Here is a 22,238-nt window from a genome sequence, read left to right on the forward strand (position 1 = left end):
GACCCCGCCCGAGATTTCCTGCCGGATCGCGGTCGTGGGAGAGGCATTTGCACAGGCTGTCTCGGTACGTGACGATGTATCAGGCCAGAACGACCTACAAGTCTCTAACGACGGTAAACGAGCAGGAAGGCAGATCGTTCACAACCTCCTGGGACCTGACCGAGCGGTTAATTCAATTCCCAAATGTGCGCGTCTTCGCTCGGAACCAGGACCCAGTGTCAGACACCGCCTGGAGTCTCCAGGCGAAGGGTGCCGACTACCGTCAGCTGAGGCCCGAAGGTGAACAAGTCTAATATTCAGCCGCTGAACAGCGCCAACTTCAACCCGAATCCTGGAACCGCTGAACGAGTGCTCGGATACAGCGCTCAGCAGCGTGGACGTCGTCGTGAAGCAGAAAGGCCAGACACAGCGATGGCTAGCGGTGCGTTCCTTCAGCGAATCCGCAAATACACATGACCCATCCCTGCATTCAAGACAGTATCGCTGGTTGTTGGCAGACATGGTGCACCGTACGGCAAGAGCCCCACTCCCCCAGAGCAGAGCGGCTCTCTAGTGTATGATCATCAGGAGCAAGCTGTCAAACACGAACTTACGGGGGATGGCCCGCACGCTCGCTGCGATAAATTGAAGATCAATGCAGTGTATTCCAGGGAGGGCGCCCTCGCGCCGCATTCAGGGTTGCCTGCGATACATTGCTGTCTGAGGTAAGTATCGGGCACGCCGCGTCTCTCCTCCCTAGTCTCGAAGCTCGGCTGACCAGATCACAACTCAGCGGGCGATGCGCCGGTGCATTTGCGCGCTGCGTGGCTGGGGCTGGTCACTCCTGACAGTCCTGATTCCTAATGCCATTTGGCAGGTATGTGAGTGATATGAGTTGCCGGCGGCGCTGCGGCGCATACGTACCCTCGGAATCGGGCCCTGTGTGCACAGACGTCGGTCTCAGACATTGACATGCTGACTACAGTCTGTCGCACTGCACAGTCCGGTGCCAGCTCATCCGTTGTTCCAAACAGAGCAAGTGCGTGCAACACTCGCACGCGGACTTGCTTCCGCAGCATGCCACGGCCACGCGAAACGCAGCGGACGTTTCATGCCTGTCTATGACTCGAGTTGGAGAATTATACGTTCCGGCGGGTAGCTGCGTCGGGTCGCCCGCACGAAGGCACGGGTCCTGTTCATGTCGAGTGCCGGCCGACATGGCTTGGCGGCGGCGCGTTGCGGCGAAGCATACTCGAGCCTCAGTCTGGTCCTGAATTTCGAAACAGTGCCCACAGGTCGGCGGAAACGTATACAAAGCCGGCGGTGGTGGCCCATGACGATGTGGGGAACGATGGCCCCTGTAATAAGAGGCGAGAGGGTCGAAATCTCATCCGGAGATCTATGGATCAAGAAGAAAAGCGAGCTGGACCGTACAGGATGAGCACGCGAACGTTATGGTGTGCATCCGAGACAGTCCGAGGCTTGCTGACAACGCTATATATCTGTCTGACCAAGGGACCACCGGAGACTTGGAGACTCAAGGATAGGGTAGTATTGAATTGAGCCAAGATTGAACAGAACCAAGTCCGGCTTCAGTGCAGGCAACTTGAACGTCCATGAACTGGGAAAAATCAATTAAAAATCTCTGCCGGTGATCTGCGAACATAAGTGAGGTCAACTCCAGGCGCCACTGCTGTATGTCGTATCTGTTGATATCGTTTTAGTTATGAGTGCCGTCGCCAGTGACTGTGCCGTAGCAAAGCATAACGGTGATTCGCAAACTTGGGGGTGGCAGTGTGCGAACTACGGACATGAGGCCGTCATTGATTTGCTACCAGCTCGTGGGCGACAGAGTACAACAACTGCCCTTTTCATGCAGGGGGTTGATACAGCGCGCAGCCTGTGCCCGACAGTTGGGTGTGAACCTGTGTAATCACCTCAACATTGTTGTCGCGTGGATAGCCGCGTCGGGATCGTTACTCCGCGGCAACTCAAGTACTCACCATGCTGCACAGAATACAGATGCTGCGTCCACATTGTCACCATGCGAGTTCTGAAACATGTGAGCGAGAGGCAACCGGAAGGTAAGTAGCCAGTCAGTGTGCCTCAGATCACCTGGGTTGGCCTTGCCTACATAGGCTGTTCCTGGGTCCAATCCGTCCGGCGAGACGCCTTTGCATCCGCGAACGTCGGTGTGCGTTGTATCTGATGTCGGTAAGAGTGAACCTTCTCTGGTAAGTTGGTATGCAGCCCAAACGTTCGCAACACCACCACCCACAATATTGGTGTCGTGGCCGATCCTACCAGAGCTCTCTGGAACGGTGAGAGTATGAGTATGATACTTGCCCACAACACAGATGCACATCTTTCTAGGGTCTGAAATCGCAGACCTTGGACAGGTCTTCTGGCAAACTCTGCAAGTTGGCGATATGCGTAAGTTGATTGGTCCCAGGGTACGCAATTAGTTGTACTCAACTTGCTGATATCGCAGCTCAGAACTTCACCAGGCACTCAACTGTATAACATTCGTGATTATCTGTCGAGGTATGGGAACAGAGAGCAAACTCGACGCGCATGAGAGGTTCAGAGCAAGAGCCAAGAGCGCCTTCGGCCATCCTTCCACGTGAATAGAAGTGAGGACCGGTCACCAAGTTACAAGCTCCGCCTAAACCCCGCGGGGGATGCCGGAAAGCGGTCTTCCGTGCAATGCGGGGACACACCGACGTCCAGCATCGACCTCATCCCCGTCGGTCCTCCCGCACTTTCCGCCCCGCCCGCTCTCACTGTTGCACTCGCCATGGCCGTCCAGGACGAACTCGAGTACCTCAAGTCGCTCGTCGCGCAGCTCAACGAGAAGATCAACACTCTCGAAGCTAAGGCAAAGCAAGCGGTCACTGGCCCCAAGACGCCAGCGCACCAGCTCAGGACGATTTTGGTCGGTCCCCCTGGTGCAGGTGAGCTCCGACGCGTGTTTCATGCAATATGGAGAGGGGCGCGGATCTGACTGTGGTCCGGATCTACAGGCAAGGGTACGCAAGCTCCGCGCATCCGGGATGAGTTCTGCGTCTGCCACATCGCAACTGGTGACTTGCTCCGCGACCAGGTCTCGCGCAAGACCAAGCTTGGTGTTGAGGCGAAGAAGGTCATGGATGCTGGTGGTCTTGTTGGCGACGACATTGTCGTCGGCATGATCAAGGATCAACTTGAGAACAACAAGGCCTGCAAGAACGGGTGCGTAGCTTTTTCTCCGGTTCTGTACCGTCTCACGCGCCGAAGTGGACGGCTGGCGGTTTCGAACGCGCGCGCGCTCCGGGCGAAGTCGCACCCAAAGTTTGCTGGCAGCGAAGGCGGACGCGTTACTCATGTGCGTTCGGGTTCTATGGAGTGCTGACCACTCACCTCGGGCAGGTTTGTATTGGACGGCTTCCCTCGCACGGTCCCTCAAGCGACCATGCTGGACGACATGCTCAAGACGCGCAAGGAGAAGCTCGACTCCGTCGTGCAACTTGTCATCGACGACCAATTGCTGATTTCGCGAATCACTGGCCGTCTCATCCATCCCGCCAGTGGACGTTCGTACCACAAGGAATTCAAGTGAGTGACCTTCTGAACCCTATTATCTCCGCGACCTGACGATCATCTGACACCAACTTTCACAGCCCTCCGAAAAAGCCCATGACGGACGACGTCACCGGCGAGCCTCTCATCCAGCGCTCGGACGACAACGTCGAGGCGCTCCGTAAGCGTCTGACGGTCTTCCACTCCCAGACTGGTCCGGTCATCGACTACTACAAGCAGAAGGGGATCTGGAAGCCCATCGATGCCGCACAGTCCCCCAATCTTGTATGGGAGAACCTCCGCAGCGTGCTGTCGGCTTCAGTTAACCAGAAGTCATGATGATCCCATGAACTCTGTTCGGCCCGGACACTTGTCACTTCGTTACCGTACTCTCCGTGTAGTACATACATCTAGATTGTCCGAACATGCTTTGCTGTCGATGCTTCGTCTCCGTCATCGCTGTTTTCCAGGCCCGTCCGCGGGTCCAGGCGTGCATGCTCAGAAGCCGGAGACTCTCGTGGTAGAATCCCCGCCATTCCGGTCCCTTCCTGGTTGCACAAATCTCTGCCTTATTTTCGGTCCGTGCTTCCAACTCTAACACATGCGCAGTCGAGACTCAAAAATAGGTATACAGAAGCTAGTCTCTGCACCTTCGTGATCCTCGGCCATGGAGATTCGTGCGACTGTATCGGAATTCCGAACGGGCCCGCGACCATGCACATGGGGCGAGGATGTATCACAGGTGCAACACAGGTGCGAGTCTTCGCTACAGAGTGAGCCGACCGTCGTAGTATCGTTTGGCACACAGGCTCAACGGTGTCGACGCGACGCTACGTCCAATGGGTGCGTACGGTGCGTACAAAGGCGTACAGCATTCGGTTCTGACGAGTGATCATGATGCTTGCGCAGAGCAACTTTGATCTTGACATCCGACGGCTGCTTCGTAAATCGTCACAGCCTGCTTTTGGGCATCAGGATTCTAGCATAAACGAAGGGGCGCGGGAAGCTCGCAGCCACCCTTGGCCTTGGCACCTCAAAATCTCGTGGCGTTGCCATTGATGGCGGGACCTTACCGAAGGCAAGGCCATGCTTGACCATGGTGCTAGGAACGCTGGGCGCTCGCTAGGGTGACGCCCCCGCTCCCCGACCCCGGTCATACTCCGGTCGGCCTCGCGCACGACGTGCTGGGGGTGCGATCAAGTGGACGGAGCACACATCACGAGTCGGCGCTCAGCGTGCTTGTGTCTCGGGTGCGGACGCATCAGGCGAGGACGGTATGCGGGGCCGCGGACGAGGGGCGGACCGAGTTGTGGGTCGTTGGAATGCTCGCAAGTAAAGCCTCCGTTTGGAGTCGGGCTCAAGCAGCAGGCGCATCGGGTCGTCTGTGGGCACCCGAATATGAAATCGTGTTTGCGGACGAGTTCGGACGAGGGGGGTATCGACGTGCCGATCTATATGCATGTATGTGAATCCCGCAGCCCTTCTGTGAACTTACCTAGATCTGGGAGCAGGATGTTGGGATCTTCAAACGTGGGTTTGTCAGCGGTTAGTCAAGAGGTGTTCCCGTTCTGGACATCGGGGCATCGTGAAGCTCCTCGCGCTCGTCAGCTGGCTAGATCAGCGTTGTTCGCGTGCTCGCGGGCAACGTAAGGCGTCCTATCATTGAATGTCAGCGCATGGCGAGCTGCAGCGATTATTGGTCGAGCTGACTGGGAGCTGACCGAACACCGCTGCATGCCATAGTTCTGGAAGACATAACGTACTTCTCGGTATCAGTCGCAGGGAAAGCAACCTGCACGCGGTTTGGTCTAATGGCGAGTTGTTCGCGAACTGCTGCCTGAGCTATTAGTGTATGGGGCGGCGCGAACGAGGTCACCGCAGCTAGAGTAGCGATCGAAATATCGAAATCAAGCAAAGTCTGAGACACGACCGGTGCATGACCGCGGCTCAGCGAGCACCGACAGGACCGGAGTGCGGGCGTCTACATAGTGCCTTGCCATCAAGCCACTGGCAGAAGGAGGAGGAAGGCGCCGGGCCCGGAGAAACGACTGACGGCATCCTGACGGGGTTGTCAGCATGCAGCTCTCAGAGATATCATGGCTCAATGTAGTGCCATAGCAAACGCATTGGAGCCAGACCACTCCCCGAGCACCCTCGCATTGCTCGTGCTCGCCACAGGAGTACTCGTGCGGCCTAAGTTCGGAGGCAGCCTGAGAGTCAGATTACCGTTTCCTACCTACCGAGCTCAGGCCTGACTTTGGTGGCATCCAACCACGTTGAAGTAGGGCATCCAGGGCTATTTAGGGAGAGAGCAATGCGGCGTCGAGGCCCGGCGCAAGAATGGGGCTCGATTCTCGAGTGCTCAGGGAGTATGGAGGACCTTCTGCATGGAATGCTCCTATCCCATACATTCGCGATTACGGAACGAAAGAAGAATATTGATAGTGAACACGTTTAGCTAGCCTTTTACGTGGGGGGCAGCAAGGTCTTTGGGCGAATCGAAGGCGGGAAGACGCCGGCAGTTGACCGAGGGGTGTGTTCAAGATGTGCCTAACCACTACGCCTGCCGGATATGGAAGTGCACGCCTCTTCTTTGACGAAGGGCTGATGGCACGCACACGTTGCGAGCAACCATGTTGCCCGGCGCCTTGCCGTCAATTTTTGCTCTGACCGCATCGTGACAGATGTTCCTGAAACGGTGGATGAACTTTTGCACGCAGAAGGAAGCAGGCAAACTGTGCAAGACCCGGGAGAGGAGTCGTTCTTGCCATCTGGCGATTGGCGTCGTGGAAAAGACTGCGGGCAGCAGCCCGGAGAGCGGTGTCGCGCGGTATGGGCTTGGCCTGCCCTTAATTGAGGGTTAAGACGCTGGGAGAGGGGGAAGAAGAGAACAATGCGAATATCCAGTGGATTTCCCCGGATTGGCCGTGCGAACAGGTTTCAGCAGACCTCGCAGGACTCGACCTTCCGAGCGTTCGGGAGACATCGAGAGCTATCTGAGCGCCGATCCCATCCGCGCCCGGATCTTTACAAATCCTCTGAATCTTGATGCACATGGAGGGGGCCCCGGAAAAGAAACAAGGGCAGGCGGTGCAAGCGGTGCTCGGGAGGGAAATTGACGACAGGCCGACATTGCCGTGGTGCGAGTGTAGCAAGTCAGCGGGGCGATATGATACATCGACCGAGCCAGGGCCAGCACGCGCAGACGCCGCCGGAAGGCTTACGACGTACGATCCTATCTGAATCATGATCTGTGAGAGCGGCGGCTGAGTCCATCGGCCAGCTGCCCTTGCACTAATTGGGCGCGTTCGAGCGCGTTACGGCAAGCATGAGCGTCTGCCCTCTTCCTAGATTAACGCTCGGTCTTACTTGAACTCCAGTCATCTCTTCCCCATCCCCCGATCTCTCTTCCAACCCTCCGCCGACACCATGAAGGCCCCGACGTCCCTGCAGCGCGGCATGGCCTGCCTGTGCTGCCGCAAGCGCAAGATGGTGCGCACTCCCTCCTCCCCATGCCCCCCTCACGCCACCGCCATTGACAGCCCGTGCATCGCGTCTAGAAATGTGACGGCGCTCGTCCCGTCTGTGGACAGTGCACCAAGGCAAACCGCGGCTCCGACTGCCAGTACTACGAGAAGAAGCGCACCAGCAGGACCCAGCTTCTCCAGGCCAAGATCACCAAGCTCGAGGCGCGCCTGCGCGAGCTCGAAGCAGAGCAGTCTTCCGCCGAGTCTTCGTCCAGCATCGGCTCGCAGTCGCCCCAGCTTGACAGAACTTCCTTGTCTCTCCATTGTGAGTGCTTCACGTCGTCCCTCCCCGGTCCCGTCGCGATGCTCATGACGTCAATCTGCGCCCGTCTTGCCTCCCTCAGCAAACGACATATCGTTCGGCTTCGACGCGTCTGCATTCAGCACTCCTGAGCTTGACCACGAGTATTTCCTTGGCAACAGCAGCGATGCATTTCCGCAGCTCGACACAGAGCAGTTCCTGCCTCATCTTCCCGAGTCATCGAGTTCCGCGGATCTCGCAGCGTGGTCTGGTCTAGAATTCCCACCCGTAGATGACTTCCTCGCTCCATGTCCGTCCAGTTCAAGCACGAGTAGTGTACACGAGCCTTCTAACGGTTCTTCTACCAACTGGTGGGAAAGTGACGTCTTTTGTGAGAATAAGCAGATGCTGTACGCCTGGCTTTCATACCGGTCTCACAAGGAGTCCACACTGACTCGTGTTGATTAGCCTTGACATTTTCTTCGCACATCGACATCAGTGCTCATTCGACGTCCACGTCGGTCGCTTCAAGACCTCTCTGCTCTTGCCATCTGCACAAAAACCCCATCCATCCCTGGTCGACGCCATTTACCTCCTCGCCTGCTACTTCTCACGCTCGCCGTCCCTTACCGAGTTGGAACCACATTTCCTCAAGCGCTCCTTGAGGGGCATCGCCGACGCTCTCCAGCACTCCGACCGCATCGTCCACGTCCTCCAGGCTTCCTGTCTTCTTGCCGTCTATTTCTTCTGGCATGGACGCACGCTGGAAGGATACTACCACTCCTCGATCGCGGCCCGATTAGCGGTTGGACTTGGCCTCCATCAAATCCAATCCAAGGAATGGTTCCAGTACCAGTTCTCTCGCGCAGGCTACTCGAACGAGGCCCCCGTACCGCTCAAAGCCTCCGTGCCTCTCGCCCCGCCCTTGGATGAAGTGGAGTATGCGGAGAGGATAGCGGCGTTTTGGCAGATATTCGCGGTCGATCGGGCATGGGCAGTCGCTACGGGTCTCCCGACAGCTCTGCCGGACGATGACCACCCTCGGTCAAGGATAGAGACGATCTGGCCGATGCCTATCCCCAACGATCCCGAGGTGCGTCGCGCTATCTCTTAAGGTCATGGCCTTGTCTGAGATTGTCTCGATCTTAGCCCCTCGACGGCGGCCTCATTGAACCGCTCGCCGGCGCTCACTTATCTGGGTCATCGCCCCTGGCCTCTCTCCGTGTCAAGGCCATCGCCCTCTTCGAGCGGACTGCCCGTTTCTCTGCATGTGAGTAGTCCCATTACTCATTCCGCCGTTTGGTGCTGAGGTTATCTCCAGCCCCGAACAAGGACGACAGCCACTACTCGCTCGAGCTGTCGTTGACGCAATTCTCGACGAACTTGAGCAACCTCAGTGCCCAGCAGTACTCACTGCCATACGTCGTCTCCAATGCCGATCTGGTGGGGATGCAGACCCTGATCTTCGCCGCCACAATCCACCTCCATCGCGACGCGCTCGAGATACAGCCCGAATCCTATCAGAAGTGCTTCTGGGCGGCGAACGCGATGACCACGCTCATCCGAAGCCTGTCGGAGAGCGACTATGATCTCTTGTGCCCCATCATCAGCGTGAGTGTCACGATCTTCTCTTGCAACACGGTTGTCGTGGGCGTGAAAGTGTTTCGAACCGGCGTGCTGACGTATCATGTGCTTAGACGTGCTGGCGGGCTGCCGCCGAGGTTTACTTGCGCATGCTCGCAATGCCACGAGGACAGTCGATGCCCACCACCCCCGAGATCATCGAGCAACAAGTCGACTTCGTCGTTGCCGCAATGCAGCGACTCAGCTGTCTCTTCACCATAGCTGGTACGCTGGACTTCACTATGTCGCCTATGTGCGCTTCGTGACTGACATATCATCCAGGTATTTACGCCGCTAAGGTGCAAGAAGACCGAGCTACTTCCCGACATTCTTATGTTGCCCCTGGTATTTAACAGGCCTCCTTCCTCATCCCCCGGTTCTACTTACTGCCTCAACGGACCGACGTATGATACCCTCCTTCTGTTAATATTGGGCTTTGGATCTGTCATTGTATATTTAGCTGCGGTCGTCCTGGTGCATACTGCTTGTCGCATCCTCATATAGGTCCCCATGTTCATAGACTTCATAGGTACTCTCCGCCTCACTGCATTTCTCTCTGTATGGGTGCGTTCGGAGTTATGCACTCGGTCGAATACCCGTCCCACCATGATTCTATGTTATGTTTCGCATTGTGTTATAACCATGTATCGATTAGCTGACCGCATTAACTTACATTGCTAGATCATAACCATTCCAAACAGTCTCCTCCACTCTGATGTGCTTCCCATGGCGGGCCTTGGCTACCGCCCGGGCCCCGTCGCCTCGCGAGCGCACTCCGCTCATCCCGTATGCAAGCACTGATAGCAATAAGTATATTCATCCTATGTTTCTCACGTCTTTGATGACATACCACTAGGGCGGAGGATGCAGGTCGCACAGGTTGTTGCACTGCGGTCTCGGCGCTCAGCGAAAGTGATTGAATGCGGATGGCGCCCAACGTGATCGCCAGGTGCGTGCGCAGCACAGACGTCGAGTGCGCCTTACGACATCCCGCACGCATCGTACCTTGGGGAAACGATTTTGTTCACTTGGTACGTAGCACGCGGTGCGTGTCGTGTTGGCCCTGTCAGTGGGAGTATTCTCGGGAGCTCGGACGTCGATACTTGCCGCCAAAAGCATGCGACGCCCCGTGTTCCAACTTCCCGCCGAGTAGTACGATCGCGTCTGCACCAATGAGCTCGCGGCCGCAGACACGTTCTGTTGGCGGAAGTGGATGCTTGGTGGGTCCGATGTCGTGCAGGTGATAGCGTGGGCTCGGGTGCCAGTGCAATGTTTACCTTCAGAAGCAGAAGCCCTGAAGAACCAAGTTCCAACGCATCACTGATATTGGAAGTGATCAGGGTCGGAGGGCGCTGTTCTCAAACGCGAGAGCAATGTACAGGAGGAGTCGGGATGCACCCGCAGTCGGTGTCGTCGCGTGCGACTTTGCTCTGGAGCTAGCTTGGTCGTGGAGGATGTGGTCGCTTCGTCGGATCATGGAGCTCAAGCCCACCTCACGACGTGACAGCGCTCTGGAGAATTGACGACCCGGCCGCGCGTACTGCTTCGTCGGTCGGGAGGCTGATGGATCCATCTTAAGACTAGAGGAGACTCCAGTGTGGGCTGTTCACGCCAGCCGCTGAGAACAATGGGCACGTAAAAGGAGCGAACGTCTATTCACGCTCTATACCTTGCTCTATACCGCCGGGGATCGCTCACACCGATCCAATCGAATATCCCATGCCTCCCATAGCAAGGATCGCCCCTGGTGGGGCGGTGCGCTCGTCCATACCTTCTGACCGGAACTTGGCGCATGCTGAAGGGCCGCAGGCCACTACCTCCACTCGGGGAGCCCCGAATTCGGCGACAATTGGCCATTGCGATATCGCTTCTGCTTGTTGGAGTTTGCATGCATGCGAACACGGTGCTTCGGAACAGCAACCTGTTGTTTAAGCGATGGTGCTGTCACTTCTAATGTCTGAGGCGAAGAATCAGAGAGGCATTGACGGTATCAAACCATCTACTCCCCTGCTGCGCGGACTCTTCAGGCGACATTCCCAGGACCAGCGAGCGTGACTTGGAGAGTGGGGCAAGACCATAGTATCCGTCACCTGTGACACTCGCGTTTCCTTCCGCAGCAGATTGGGGTTAAAACATGTGAAGAGGTCCGGGGACAGCCAAGGTACGACGTTAGCTCGTTGCTGTAGAGTACAACGCAACCTGTGGACGTTCTTGCGCCTCAATGTCACAACGGGCGGTGTTTCTCGACGTAAAACACGTGAACAGATGGTGTGGCGGAGATGCCAACGACGCCTCTAGATTCGTGGTGTCCGAGCGTCCAGCGACCCTCCTAGCAGTTGCACATGCAGCGCCTGGAGCAATGATTATCTGCTGATCGATTCCCATGAACGTCCGTTGGTGTATTGCCCCAGCGAAGCTCCCGAACTTTGAATTTGTTCAGGTGGATCGGACTGGGAGTAGAGAAGGACTGATCACGTCACGAACGAGATGGACAAAATTAGTGCTGGCGGGAGGATTTCGCACAGAAACAACGGGAGAACTAACCTTAAGGGTAGCTCCGTGGTTCTGTGATCTATGCACACACGGAAGCCCCTGGTGTGAAGATGCAATCCAACGGCGGCCAACGAAAGTATTTCACGAGGTCGAGCGAATGGCGCAACACTCTCACGAGGACAATGTCACAAATATCTAACGCGCAAATAGCATAGATGTTTATCAGAATGAGAGTTGTCTCTGGCCAGACCTTTGAGGCAGTCGAGTTGCTGCTGTACAGCGTAGTAAGCACGAAACTTTCTGTGCAAGTCCAAAATAAGTGACACTGGGAGGCTTCAAACTTACCTATGATGCATAGATAAACATGCAGAGAAGTTCTCCTCAGTTCTCACGAGACCAAAGCAGAGTCAGTACTCAGAAGTTAGCGTATAGGTGGTGGTTTGGGACCAGGAGGTCTGAAGCGCTGTCCACTGGGAAACCCGGGTAAAAGCGGCCCGGCTGGGTGAGCGCGTATCTCTGTTTGGTCGAACCAAACAATGACCGCAACTGACGCCCGTCGCAGCGGTGCGCCGCGTCGCAGGCGAGGACGCGGAGCACAACGTTCACCCCTTCTACCACGTCCTCCTGACCCCTTCTTCGAGATGGGGGACGAATACTCTACTTTGTTCCGTGAGTAATTTTGGGATGCTCTCAGGACGTCGACGCTGAGACGTGCATAATAGGCTCGGAGCAGATGAGCTTGGTACAGCTCATTGTGCCAACCGAGGTTGCCCATGACACCATCGCAGAGCTCGGCGAGCTAGGCAATGTACAATTCAAAGACGTGCGTGTATAGTCACTGCATGTGCGAATGTTCGAGCTAACATTGTGTTCGTGCCCTTCAGTTAAACCCCGATGTCAATCCCTTCCAACGCTCCTTCGTCGGCGAGGTTCGTCGTATCGACGAGATGGCGCGGCGCGTTCGGTTCTTCGCCAACGAGATCGAGAAGGAGAAAGATCTCATCCCCATTCGCCCTCTGTACGACTCGGCGCCCCTGGTCACTGTCGGTCCTCGCGCTGCGCAGACGATCGACGAATTGGACGTCAAGTTGGCAGAACATGAGGCTCGGATGTCGCAGATGAACAAGAGCTACAAGGACCTGAGCGACCGCCTCAAGGAGCTGATTGAGGCTAGGCATGTTCTCCGAGAGACGGCGGTGTTCTTCGACCGGGTGAGTCACTACAGTTATGTGATTTGGCGCAGAGGCTCAAGGTGTCCCAAAGGCTGCCGCTCGCGAGACTGAAGTTCGGCCATCCCTCGATGACAGCTCTGCTCCTCTGCTGCAGCATGACGACCGCGAGCACCAGTACTCGGCTGCCGGAGATGTTCAGCTTGACCTTGAGTGAGTGAAGAAGAGAGCTGCGCGTTCACATGATGGAAAGCTGATTGTACGTGTTAGGTTCGTCGCTGGAACCATTGACCGAACCCGTCTGTCTACGTTCGAGCGCGTTCTTTGGCGTATGCTCCGTGGTAACCTCTATATGAACTACATCGACATTCAAGAACCCTTCGTCGACCCAGAGACCGGTGTTGAGACGCGCAAGAACGTGTTCATCATCTTCGCGCACGGCGATATGTTGCTCTCCAGGATTCGCAAGGTCGCTTCGTCCATGGGTGCCACCATCTACCCCATCGATGCGAACGCCGACAAGCGTGCGGACTCGATGCGTGAGGTTACTGCCCGCCTGGAGGACTTGCAGATCGTCCTATACAACACTGGGACGAACCGCAGGACTGAGCTCATGACGATCGCCGAGAGCCTTGCCAGCTGGCAGGATGTCGTCGCGAAGGAGAAGCTCATCTATGAGACGCTCAACCTGCTCAACTACGACGTTCGCCGCAAGACCCTGATCGCGGAGGGTTGGTGCCCTACTCGGGACATTGCTCAGATCCAGTTGGCACTCCGCCATGCCACGGTGCGTTCTTCTCTCAGCCACCTGTGTGTGCCATTGGCTTATGGTCGCCGTAGGAGGAATCCGGGACCAACGTCCCGCCCATCCTGCATGAGCTGCGTACGAACCGCACGCCTCCGACCTACATTCGCACGAACAAGTTCACGGAGGGCTTCCAGACCATCATGGATGCCTACGGTATCGCCACTTACCAAGAAGTCAACCCTGGTCTTTACGCGGTCATCACTTTCCCCTTCTTGTTCGCCGTCATGTTCGGTGACATCGGTCACGGCTTCATCATCTTCTTTGCGGCCTTGCTCATGATCATGTTCGAGAAGAAGCTCGCGAAAGCCGACCAGGGCGAAGTACGTTATCCCGCTGTTATGACAGAGGAACGCCGCCTGACATATTTGTTTGACAGATCTTCGGCACTTTCTTCTTGTGCGTACGTTCCGTCATCAGCAAATGCAGTACTGACATCACCCACAGCGGCCGTTATATCATCCTACTCATGGGTGTTTTCTCCATGTACACCGGCTTCCTCTACAACGACATCTTCTCGAAGACCACTCACTTCTTCCATTCTGGATGGACGTGGCCTGAGCAGCACGGCAATGGGACTATCACCGCCGCCTCCAATGGGCACACCTATCCTTTCGGTCTCGATCCTGCTTGGCACGGTGCTGAGAACGGACTGCTCTTCACGAACTCCTACAAGATGAAGATGTCGATCGTCCTCGGTGTCATCCATGTATGTATACACACTCACATTCTTGAACGCCATCTCTCACACTAGGTGCTCTAGATGACGTTCGCTGTCTGCCTCCAAGTGCCCAATCACATTCGTTTCAACCGTTTATCAGACATATACGCCAACTTCATCCCGCAGATGATCTTCCTCCAGTCCATCTTCGGCTACCTCGTTGTATGCATCATCTACAAGTGGACGATCGATTGGTCGAAGGCGTCCACGCAGCCGCCGTCGCTCCTGAACATGTTGATCGGCATGGTGCTCAGTCCAGGATCTGTCGACCCAGACTCGCAGTTGTACCGGGGTCAGGCCACGGTACAGGTCATCCTGCTGCTTATGGCAGCGGTGTGCGTGCCGTGGCTCCTGATCACCAAGCCGTACCTGCAGTACAAGGAGATGCAGAAGACGCATGGGCAAGGATACATCGGTCTCGGCGCAGATGAGGGCCCACGCACTGCTGAGGACGTTACTCTCGAAGGCGAGGAAGAAGGCAATGGACGCGCCATCGTGGAAGCAAATGATGAGGAACACGTAAGTACTTTCATATTCCTCTTGTCCCGTCTGTGCCGGCACAGTCAAGCCGTCGTTGCCTACACGAGTAGCGCAGCGATGCGGACTGTACTCGATCTGGGTTCGTGTACTACCCTACCCATTGGCACATCGTTGATCGATATCACGCGAAGCGACCCTCGATGTGCATGTGTTGCGCGCGGTGAGCATTGCATCGATGTGAAGGCAAAGTACGCTGTCAGTCGAGCTGGAAGCGTGCTTTGATTCACAACGATGCTACTGCATTCAGTTAGGAGGCAGTACTCCGCATAAAAGCCAATCTGAGCATAGCTCCGGATGGGTCGGGCGGATACGGGATTGGGCAGAGCGGTCTGCTTTCGGGTGGGAGACGCGGCATTTCGGGTCGACGGTACAAGCCGGTGTCCAAACCTAGACTTCTGCAACTGGCAGCCCTGCTAGTCCCCGATTCGCTGGATATGGCGAGCACCCGAGGTCAATGAATGCTCAGTTGGCGCTGAGATGCCGTGTGTAAGAGCTCTGGGCTTCATGGTCGCGCATCGAAGCATGACTGCTGGGAGTGGTTGATCCCCTCGTCTCACGGATATCGCATATGTGGGGTCCTTGCCCATATCGATGTCTGCGCGTTCGGGCATAGCACAGCGATACGGAGGTGGGTGTGAACGGTCGAAGGAGTACCGGAGTCGGAGATCGCTTCTATCGGAGTGGGGTGGCGCTTCTCATGCCATGGAAGCTTGTCGCTTCTCCGATGTGGCAGGGGCCGCTGCCACAAGTCTCACTGCCCCAGTCTACATGCGTTAGCCTCGCATGCGCCCCTTCTTGTATCCTCCGATCTCTCTGTACTTTGTACGTCTTGGGACCTGCATCCGCTTACCATCTGTTTATTTCAGGAGCAACACGATTTCAGCGAGGTCGTCGTGCATCAAGTCATCCACACAATTGAGTTCTGTCTGGGATGTGTCTCACACACGGCGTCGTACCTGCGTCTCTGGGCGCTCTCGCTTGCTCACGCGCAGCTGTCGGAGGTGCTTTGGGACATGACGATCGCCAACGTGCTGGGAATGACGGGGTTGATTGGACTGGTCGCGAAGGCCGTCGTCGGAGTGCTCTGGCTCACGATGACGATCGGAATCTTGTGTATAATGGAGGTAAGTCTGGAATCCGGGCGTCATGGGACATGATGTGAGGTGGCTGTCGGCGCGGTATCTGATCGGCACGCTTTAGGGTCTGTCTGCGTTCCTGCACGCGCTGCGTCTGCACTGGGTCGAGGCGAACAGCAAGCACTACGAAGCGGGCGGTTATGTGAGTGCTACGTTTCATCTCCGGAGGCCTGTCTGCTGATTGATGCCCCGTAGTCGTTCGCGCCGCTGAGCTTCGCACGGCTGAACGAGAAGCAGTGAAGGGGGGAAGACTCGGACGAGACTCGGAGTCGGACCTTGGCTAGCTCCAGCTCCTGTACGCGTAGTTCCGAGTCGGCAGCGTATACACATGCACCACGGTCGTGGCTTGTACTCGACGGATCGAGGTTCGTCGGGAGTCTGGGGGAGCGTTACCCCGCATCGGCCTGTAAGCGATGAGTAAGCGCCGGCCCTGAGATGCCACCGGCCACGTGAGATCGCCCATTTTTTCATACTCCGCTCACCTCCAGATGTCCTATATAATCCGATGAGCGACACCACGGAACCCTATCCCCACTCTTTTCTTTCCCTTTCTTCTTCTGTCTCATAGAAGGTATGTCCCTCCGTCGTCGTTCCCCGTGTTGTCTCCCCCATGCTGACCGTCTACACCTCGCAGGCTCCCGCTATAGAAATAGAGTGCCTACGTCCTTGACGACCTTTTCTTGCGATCGCAGCCCGCTAGACCCAACCGTTTCATCCCTTAAGGTGAATACATCGCCTCGCTCTCGTACCCCCTCCCAAGTCTCAATGCCTCAACCCGGTGCGCAGATCTCCAAAATGCCCGCTACCACCGCTGCTACCACTGCCTCCATCCCCGACCCCGCTTCCCTCAAGGCCGCCGTCGCTCCTGCGGCAGGCCAGTTCGACGTCTCCGGACTCTTCGTTGCCGACAAGGCGACCCGCGAGGCCGCGGCTGCTCAGTTCGCCGCGCTCGCCCAAAAGGAAGGCCCCTCGGCTGTCCAATCCGTCGGCTTCACCGATGCCGTCATCAAGGCTCTTGGCGACAAGAAGTCCCCCGCTGCGCGTGAGGGCGCTGCCAACGCCGTCACGGCCGTTGCGGCGACCCCGGCGATCAGGGCGCTCGAGCCCTCCTTCATCGACTCCGGCCTTTACGCCGCGCTCCTCGAGACGTTCGCCGACAAGATGCCCGCTGTGCGGAACGCTGCCATCGAGGCTCTGAAGACGTACGTTGCTAACATGAACCCTTGGGCTGCGGGTCTCGTCCTCCCCGCACTTCTTCACGAGATTAAGACTGCCGGCAAGTGGCAGCTCAAGACGGGCTCGATTGTCGTTCTCAACCAGCTCGTCTCCTCTGCCCCCGTTCAGACCGCCAAGCTCACCCCCGAGATCGTCCCTATCCTCTCGGAGGCGATCTGGGACACGAAGGCGGACGTGAAGAAGGCGGCCCGCGATTCGCTCGAAAAGGTCACCGCTCTCGTATCGAACAAGGACATAGAACGCTTTATTCCTGCCCTCATCAAGGCTCTAATCAACCCCGTCGAGGAGGTGCCTAATACCATCACGCTCCTCTCGGCGACTACATTCGTTTCGGAAGTAGACTCCCCGACCCTCTCGCTCATGGTTCCTCTCCTGTCCCGTGGTCTCTCTGAGAAGCTCACTGCGACGAAGCGTAAGGTCGCTGTCATCATCGACAACATGGCGAAGCTCGTCGACTCTCCCGTCACCGTTCGCCCCTTCATTCCCAAGCTCCTGCCCGGCCTGATCAAGGTCGAGTCCGCTATGGGCGACCCCGAGGCCCGCAGCGTTGTTGCGCGTGCGATTGCCACCCTCCGTCAAGTCGGTGAGGTTCCCCACGGCGACGGTTCTGACCTTCCGCCCCTCAAGAAGGCGGACGAGAAGCACCTCGCGCACTCGCTTATCGGCCTTTACAAGAAGGCTGGTGCCAACCCCGTCCCCTCGGTTGCTGACGTCGCGACGATCTACGCCGCTTTGCTCGCCGCGAACATGGTGAACGACAAGAACTTCGATGTCTCGGAGTGGCAGACGCTCATCCCCTTCCTGACGTTCCTCACTACTTCCCCCGACCCCAACTCTATTGTCAACGAGTGGGCGGTCAAGTCGGCCACTGCTGACGAGGACACCGATGATGTTCCCGAGGACGAGGAAGAGGGCGAGGACCTGTGCAACTGCCAGTTCTCGCTTGCCTACGGTGCAAAGATCCTGCTCAACACTGCGTCCCTCCGTCTCAAGCGTGGCCACCGCTACGGTCTCTGCGGCCGGAACGGTACCGGAAAGTCTACCCTCATGCGTGCGATCACCAACGGGTACGTCACCTTGTTAATTTTTTTCGTCGTTCATGCCGCTTATTCATATTCCGCAGTCAAGTTGAGGGCTTCCCGTCCCCCGATGAGGTCCGCACGTTCTACGTCGAGCACGACATCGACGGCAGCGAGGCCGACACTGCTGTCCTCGACTTCATCCTCGCCGACACGCGCATCGAGGCGACGAAGGAGGATATCATCGAGACCCTTGCTTCCGTCGGCTTCTCCGATGAGCGTCAGAAGCAGGCCATCGGCAGCCTTTCTGGTGGTTGGAAGATGAAGCTCGCTCTTGCGCGTGCGATGCTCTTCCGTGCTGACATCCTGCTCCTCGATGAGCCGACCAACCACTTGGACGTCGTCAACGTCGCGTGGCTCGAGAACTACCTCACGAGCCTCAAGACCTGCACTTCGATCATCGTCTCGCACGACTCCGGCTTCCTCAACAACGTCATCACCGATGTCCTCCACCTCAACCGCTTCAAGCTCAAGCGTTACCGCGGCAACCTCGAGGCCTTCATGAAGGCCGTCCCTGAGGCCCGCTCCTACTACACGCTCGAGGCCGCAGAGGACTACCAGTTCAAGCTGCCCGACCCCCCTCTGCTCGACGGTGTCAAGACCAAGGAGAAGTCGCTGCTCAAGATGCGCAAGGTCGGCTTCCAGTACCCCTCGCAGCCCGTCCAGCAGCTCTACGACATCACCCTCCAAATCTCGCTCTCCTCCCGTGTCGCCATCCTCGGTCCCAACGGTTCCGGCAAGTCCACGCTCGTCAAGCTCCTCATTGGCGACACAGAGCCGAACAAGGGTGGTGAGATCTGGAAGCACCCCAACTTGGTCATCGGTTACGTTGCTCAGCATGCCTTCCACCACATCGATCAGCACCTCGACAAGACCCCGCTCGAGTACATGCTCTGGCGCTACCAGACGGGTGAGGATCTTGAGGAGATGATGAAGGCGAGCCGTCAGATCACCGAGGAGGAGGAGAAGAAGATGAAGGACGGTTCGACCGTCGTCGTCGAGGGCCAGAAGCGCATCATCGACGAGATCGTCGCTCGTAAGAAGCTCAAGCAGTCTTACGAGTACGAGGTTTCGTTCAAGAACATGTCCTCTTCCGAGAATATCTGGCTCCCTCGTGACGACCTCATCAAGCGTGGTTTCGAGAAGGTTCGTCCGCATCTCCTCATACGCAAATCTCGTTGCTGATCATGCGTCTCGTTTATAGAAAGTCCTTGAGGTTGACACTCGTGAGGCTCAGCGCCTCGGTCTTCTCCGTCCCCTCGTTCGTCGGGAGATTGAGAAGCACTTCGCGGACTTCGGTCTCGAGGCCGAGTTCGTCTCCCACAACTCCATGCGCGGTCTCTCTGGTGGTCAGAAGGTCAAGGTCGTGCTCGGTGCTGCGACGTGGCGCCGCCCTCACATCATCTGCTTGGATGAGCCGACGAACTACCTCGACCGTGAGTCGCTCGCTGCGCTCATCAAGGCGCTCAAGGAGTTCGAGGGTGGTGTGCTCGTCATCACGCACAACCGTGACTTCTCGGAGTCGCTGTGCACTGAGGTCTGGGCCATGCGCGATGGCCACCTCGAGGCTTCCGGCCACAACTGGGTTGAGGGCCAGGGCTCCGGTCCCCGCATCGACAAGAACGCAGGAGAGGACGAGGATCAGTACGATGCGATGGGTAACAAGATCGAGAGCAAGAAGCAGAAGAAGCTGACGTCGTCGGAGGCACGCAAGCTCAAGAAGGAGCGCATGGCGAGGAAGAAGCGCGGCGAGGATGTCACCGACGACGAGCTCTGAGCGTCGTCTTTCCTCCCCTCATCTCCGCTGTTGTTTCCATACGTGTACTCATGCCGCTGTGTTCGCTCTGGACGTGTCTCGACTATACCATCGCTGCTTCTCTTGTAGTCTTGTATCCTAGCACCGTGTCTACGTTACGATTTTTATGATTATCATCACATTCACCGACGACCTATTGTGACTGCGCAGTGTCATCCTGCCTCGACATCGAGGCATGCGGCAGTACGACGGCTTTGCGAGGCGAGCCGCAGGCAGTGTGCCAAGACTGGAAGAAGTTGAACCGCCACTTACGCTCGGCAAAGCGAACACTCGCAAGGTTGAACTTCACCGTGTACTGCTTGCTGCGCGCAGTCGCTGCGCTTTGCTCTTAACGTCTGTCTCGCGTCCTGCCTGTTGTATACTATCTTGCTTTCTGCTGCTCTCGCTCTCTGACGACTTGTTATGCCCTACGTCAACGGATACCCTGAACGCAACTTCGCGGTCTTCGCGCGCGATGCGCAGGACACTCTCACGCCGAACGCGACGCAGCGCACAACGCTCATCGTCGCGGCATGCTACATCGTTGCGATCGCAATATTATGGTGCGTACTCCTCTCCTTGGGACTGTGTTCAACGTTCATGTTTGATTGGCATGCTCCTTCCGCGTGCACAGGCATCTGCCATATGTGTCCGTCATTAGTGAGTCGCTCGCGCATCCGTGGAGGTTACGGCGTATTGATGTGCCTGATGTTTGTTGTGTTCCTCGAACGTGTTCACAGTATATCCATTCAAGTGAGTAGCTTCTGCATCGTTGAGGTTGAATGGCCCGGCAAGGGAGGTGTGGGGGTTGTGTGGGAGGAAGGAATGCGAGAAGACTCAGGCTAACCTCGTCCACGAAGGTTGTTGACAGTAGGATTCCATGAGGTGCGTGCGTCCGGCTGCACTCGGGTTCGTAACGAAGACTGACTGGAGTGATGTCATGCTCGCGTGCGGTCCAGATGAGCCATGCCTTTGCGGGCGGTGAGTGGACTCGTCGCACCGTCGCGCAAGGGCGAAACTGACGAACAACGACAGTGCTCACATGCGCGCACATACACTCCGTCGAGTTAGATCGTACGTCCCGCCCCCTTCTGACACTTCGCCGAAATCGGAACCTGATGCTCAGCATGGCGTGCCCCGTACAGCGGATGAAGGCGGCGCAACTCGTATGTCTGGAGGCATACCCTGGATCACACTCCCAGCAGGATACCTCGGATCTTCGCTGATCGGAGCTGCACTCATTGTGTGCGGCTTCGACACGAATGCGTCCAAGATCGCGTCCCTGGCCTTGGCCGCGTTCTTCCTCTTCACGCTCTGGTGGGCGCGCAAGAGCTGGGTGTGCGTTCATGCCTTACACTACACTCATGCAGAACCTATCTCGCTGATGCACCGACGTCTGCAGGACATGGCTACTGATCTTCCTGATGTCCGGACTCATTGTGCTGTTCTGGTTCGTTGCGGGAGGTGTTGCACTGCGGTACTTCGTGAGTTTGCACCCTACCCACAACCACCTTTCCCGCGCTAATTCGTCGCAGGTTCTCTTCATCGGCGTTATGTCCGACATGTACGTCCTCTGGGACGTCGTTGGTGCGTACATATTTACCCCCGCTACATCTCAGCCTCGTGCTCACTGGTGCACATTCCGGCAGATGACACAATTTCGCGCAAAGTGAACGGCTCCGATGCATCCGCGTTTGCGGAGATCTGTGGTTGCTGTCCCTCACAAGGTACATATGCCTTCTCTACGTACCTGCGGCCGGAGCTCACACCATTCACACAGTCTGGGGAGTCCTCTGGCTTATCGTGGCCTTCGGGTTCTTCGCCGCGAGTATCATCATTGGCATCGTTGCATTCAAGGTATGCCCTTCGCTGCGATTTCGGTCCATTGCACGGGCTAAGCATCATCACGTCCAACAGCAATCTGCCGAGCAACAGAAGGAAGACGCGTCTCACTTCCTGCCTGTCCCTGGCTCCAGCGCCGCGGTACAGATACTTCCTACGACTCTATCGACGACTCTGCTATGCTTTGCGGCAACCAGCGCCGTTTTGCTACGTCGCTGGTAGCACGTTGATTCCCCTCACCTGATGGACTTCATATCTTTGTCGTTTACTGCATGTATGTCTTGCTGTTCTCTATCAATACAATCGCCATGTCCTCTACCCGGTCCCTTACGACTATCGGCTTCACAGTTTGGTCTGCGAGCAATGCCTTTCCCTGATCCCGGGACAACTGTGAAGAGGAAAAGCGACTGTTGGCCAACCTGATGAACTCAAGAAAACCGAGTTTATGTAGCTTGACACGGACAAACGGATGACAGTCGATATACGAAAAAGGC

The 22,238-nt window shown here is 56.8% G+C and overlaps 6 protein-coding genes across 6 annotated transcripts; 5 read left to right on the forward strand and 1 right to left on the reverse strand.

Moving 5' to 3' along the window:
• The first annotated feature begins 2,707 nt into the window (after nt 1–2,707).
• On the forward strand, nt 2,708–4,199 carry L226DRAFT_561264 (adenylate kinase). Its single transcript, XM_067683422.1, has 5 exons — nt 2,708–2,933; nt 3,003–3,210; nt 3,388–3,573; nt 3,639–4,115; nt 4,172–4,199. The coding sequence occupies exons 1-4, from the start codon at nt 2,777–2,779 to the stop codon at nt 3,874–3,876; spliced, it is 789 nt and encodes a 262-aa protein (XP_067534139.1). The 5' UTR covers nt 2,708–2,776; the 3' UTR covers nt 3,877–4,115; nt 4,172–4,199.
• A 2,732-nt stretch (nt 4,200–6,931) lies between these two features.
• On the forward strand, nt 6,932–9,642 carry L226DRAFT_536259 (uncharacterized protein). The gene is made up of 8 exons (XM_067681081.1): nt 6,932–7,029; nt 7,098–7,329; nt 7,409–7,715; nt 7,774–8,398; nt 8,455–8,575; nt 8,627–8,916; nt 9,003–9,153; nt 9,211–9,642. The coding sequence occupies exons 1-8, from the start codon at nt 6,967–6,969 to the stop codon at nt 9,279–9,281; spliced, it is 1,860 nt and encodes a 619-aa protein (XP_067534140.1). The 5' UTR covers nt 6,932–6,966; the 3' UTR covers nt 9,282–9,642.
• A 1,823-nt stretch (nt 9,643–11,465) lies between these two features.
• L226DRAFT_536262 (uncharacterized protein) lies at nt 11,466–11,848 on the reverse strand. Its single transcript, XM_067681082.1, has 2 exons — nt 11,767–11,848; nt 11,466–11,693 (listed from the first exon to the last, which is right to left on the reverse strand). Exons 1-2 carry the CDS (start codon nt 11,775–11,777, stop codon nt 11,501–11,503), a joined length of 204 nt encoding a protein of 67 aa, XP_067534141.1. The 5' UTR covers nt 11,778–11,848; the 3' UTR covers nt 11,466–11,500.
• Nucleotides 11,849–11,980: 132 nt separating this feature from the next.
• On the forward strand, nt 11,981–16,196 carry L226DRAFT_536263 (H+-ATPase subunit). The gene is made up of 12 exons (XM_067681083.1): nt 11,981–12,090; nt 12,144–12,244; nt 12,306–12,632; nt 12,685–12,803; nt 12,861–13,377; nt 13,431–13,718; nt 13,775–13,794; nt 13,843–14,104; nt 14,159–14,635; nt 15,523–15,780; nt 15,857–15,934; nt 15,988–16,196. The coding sequence occupies exons 1-12, from the start codon at nt 12,063–12,065 to the stop codon at nt 16,030–16,032; spliced, it is 2,520 nt and encodes an 839-aa protein (XP_067534142.1). The 5' UTR covers nt 11,981–12,062; the 3' UTR covers nt 16,033–16,196.
• Nucleotides 16,197–16,587: 391 nt separating this feature from the next.
• On the forward strand, nt 16,588–19,884 carry L226DRAFT_465272 (uncharacterized protein; the record flags this gene model as incomplete). Its single annotated transcript, XM_067675909.1, has 3 exons — nt 16,588–18,095; nt 18,152–19,253; nt 19,312–19,884. 3 exons carry the CDS (start codon nt 16,588–16,590, stop codon nt 19,882–19,884), a joined length of 3,183 nt encoding a protein of 1,060 aa, XP_067534143.1.
• Nucleotides 19,885–20,181: 297 nt separating this feature from the next.
• L226DRAFT_536265 (uncharacterized protein) lies at nt 20,182–22,070 on the forward strand. Its single transcript, XM_067681084.1, has 12 exons — nt 20,182–20,465; nt 20,537–20,562; nt 20,643–20,655; nt 20,763–20,787; nt 20,862–20,883; nt 20,938–20,976; nt 21,048–21,240; nt 21,305–21,386; nt 21,438–21,489; nt 21,552–21,629; nt 21,683–21,759; nt 21,820–22,070. The coding sequence occupies exons 1-12, from the start codon at nt 20,326–20,328 to the stop codon at nt 21,964–21,966; spliced, it is 894 nt and encodes a 297-aa protein (XP_067534144.1). The 5' UTR covers nt 20,182–20,325; the 3' UTR covers nt 21,967–22,070.
• The last annotated feature ends 168 nt before the right edge of the window (nt 22,071–22,238 follow it).

The sequence above is a fragment of the Lentinus tigrinus genome (assembly GCF_003813185.1).
Source record: "Lentinus tigrinus ALCF2SS1-7 unplaced genomic scaffold L226scaffold_17, whole genome shotgun sequence".
Taxonomy (NCBI): Eukaryota; Fungi; Basidiomycota; class Agaricomycetes; order Polyporales; family Polyporaceae; genus Lentinus; species Lentinus tigrinus.

What these genes read in the sequence shown, in the direction of transcription:
- L226DRAFT_561264 (XM_067683422.1), top strand. Translation starts at nt 2,777, where the DNA reads ATGGCCGTCCAGGACGAACTCGAGTACCTCAAGTCGCTCGTCGCGCAG. An exon ending in AACAAGGCCTGCAAGAACGG is followed by an intron (nt 3,211 to 3,387) that starts GTGCGTAGCTTT and finishes CACCTCGGGCAG; the next exon opens with GTTTGTATTGGACGGCTTCC. An exon ending in TCGTACCACAAGGAATTCAA is followed by an intron (nt 3,574 to 3,638) that starts GTGAGTGACCTT and finishes CAACTTTCACAG; the next exon opens with CCCTCCGAAAAAGCCCATGA.
- L226DRAFT_536259 (XM_067681081.1), top strand. Translation starts at nt 6,967, where the DNA reads ATGAAGGCCCCGACGTCCCTGCAGCGCGGCATGGCCTGCCTGTGCTGC. An exon ending in GCTGCCGCAAGCGCAAGATG is followed by an intron (nt 7,030 to 7,097) that starts GTGCGCACTCCC and finishes CATCGCGTCTAG; the next exon opens with AAATGTGACGGCGCTCGTCC. An exon ending in GACTGCCCGTTTCTCTGCAT is followed by an intron (nt 8,576 to 8,626) that starts GTGAGTAGTCCC and finishes GGTTATCTCCAG; the next exon opens with CCCCGAACAAGGACGACAGC.
- L226DRAFT_536265 (XM_067681084.1), top strand. Translation starts at nt 20,326, where the DNA reads ATGCCCTACGTCAACGGATACCCTGAACGCAACTTCGCGGTCTTCGCG. An exon ending in TGGGCGCGCAAGAGCTGGGT is followed by an intron (nt 21,241 to 21,304) that starts GTGCGTTCATGC and finishes CGACGTCTGCAG; the next exon opens with GACATGGCTACTGATCTTCC. An exon ending in GTGTTGCACTGCGGTACTTC is followed by an intron (nt 21,387 to 21,437) that starts GTGAGTTTGCAC and finishes AATTCGTCGCAG; the next exon opens with GTTCTCTTCATCGGCGTTAT.
- L226DRAFT_536263 (XM_067681083.1), top strand. Translation starts at nt 12,063, where the DNA reads ATGGGGGACGAATACTCTACTTTGTTCC. An exon ending in GATGTTCAGCTTGACCTTGA is followed by an intron (nt 12,804 to 12,860) that starts GTGAGTGAAGAA and finishes TGTACGTGTTAG; the next exon opens with GTTCGTCGCTGGAACCATTG. An exon ending in CGAAAGCCGACCAGGGCGAA is followed by an intron (nt 13,719 to 13,774) that starts GTACGTTATCCC and finishes TTTGTTTGACAG; the next exon opens with ATCTTCGGCACTTTCTTCTT.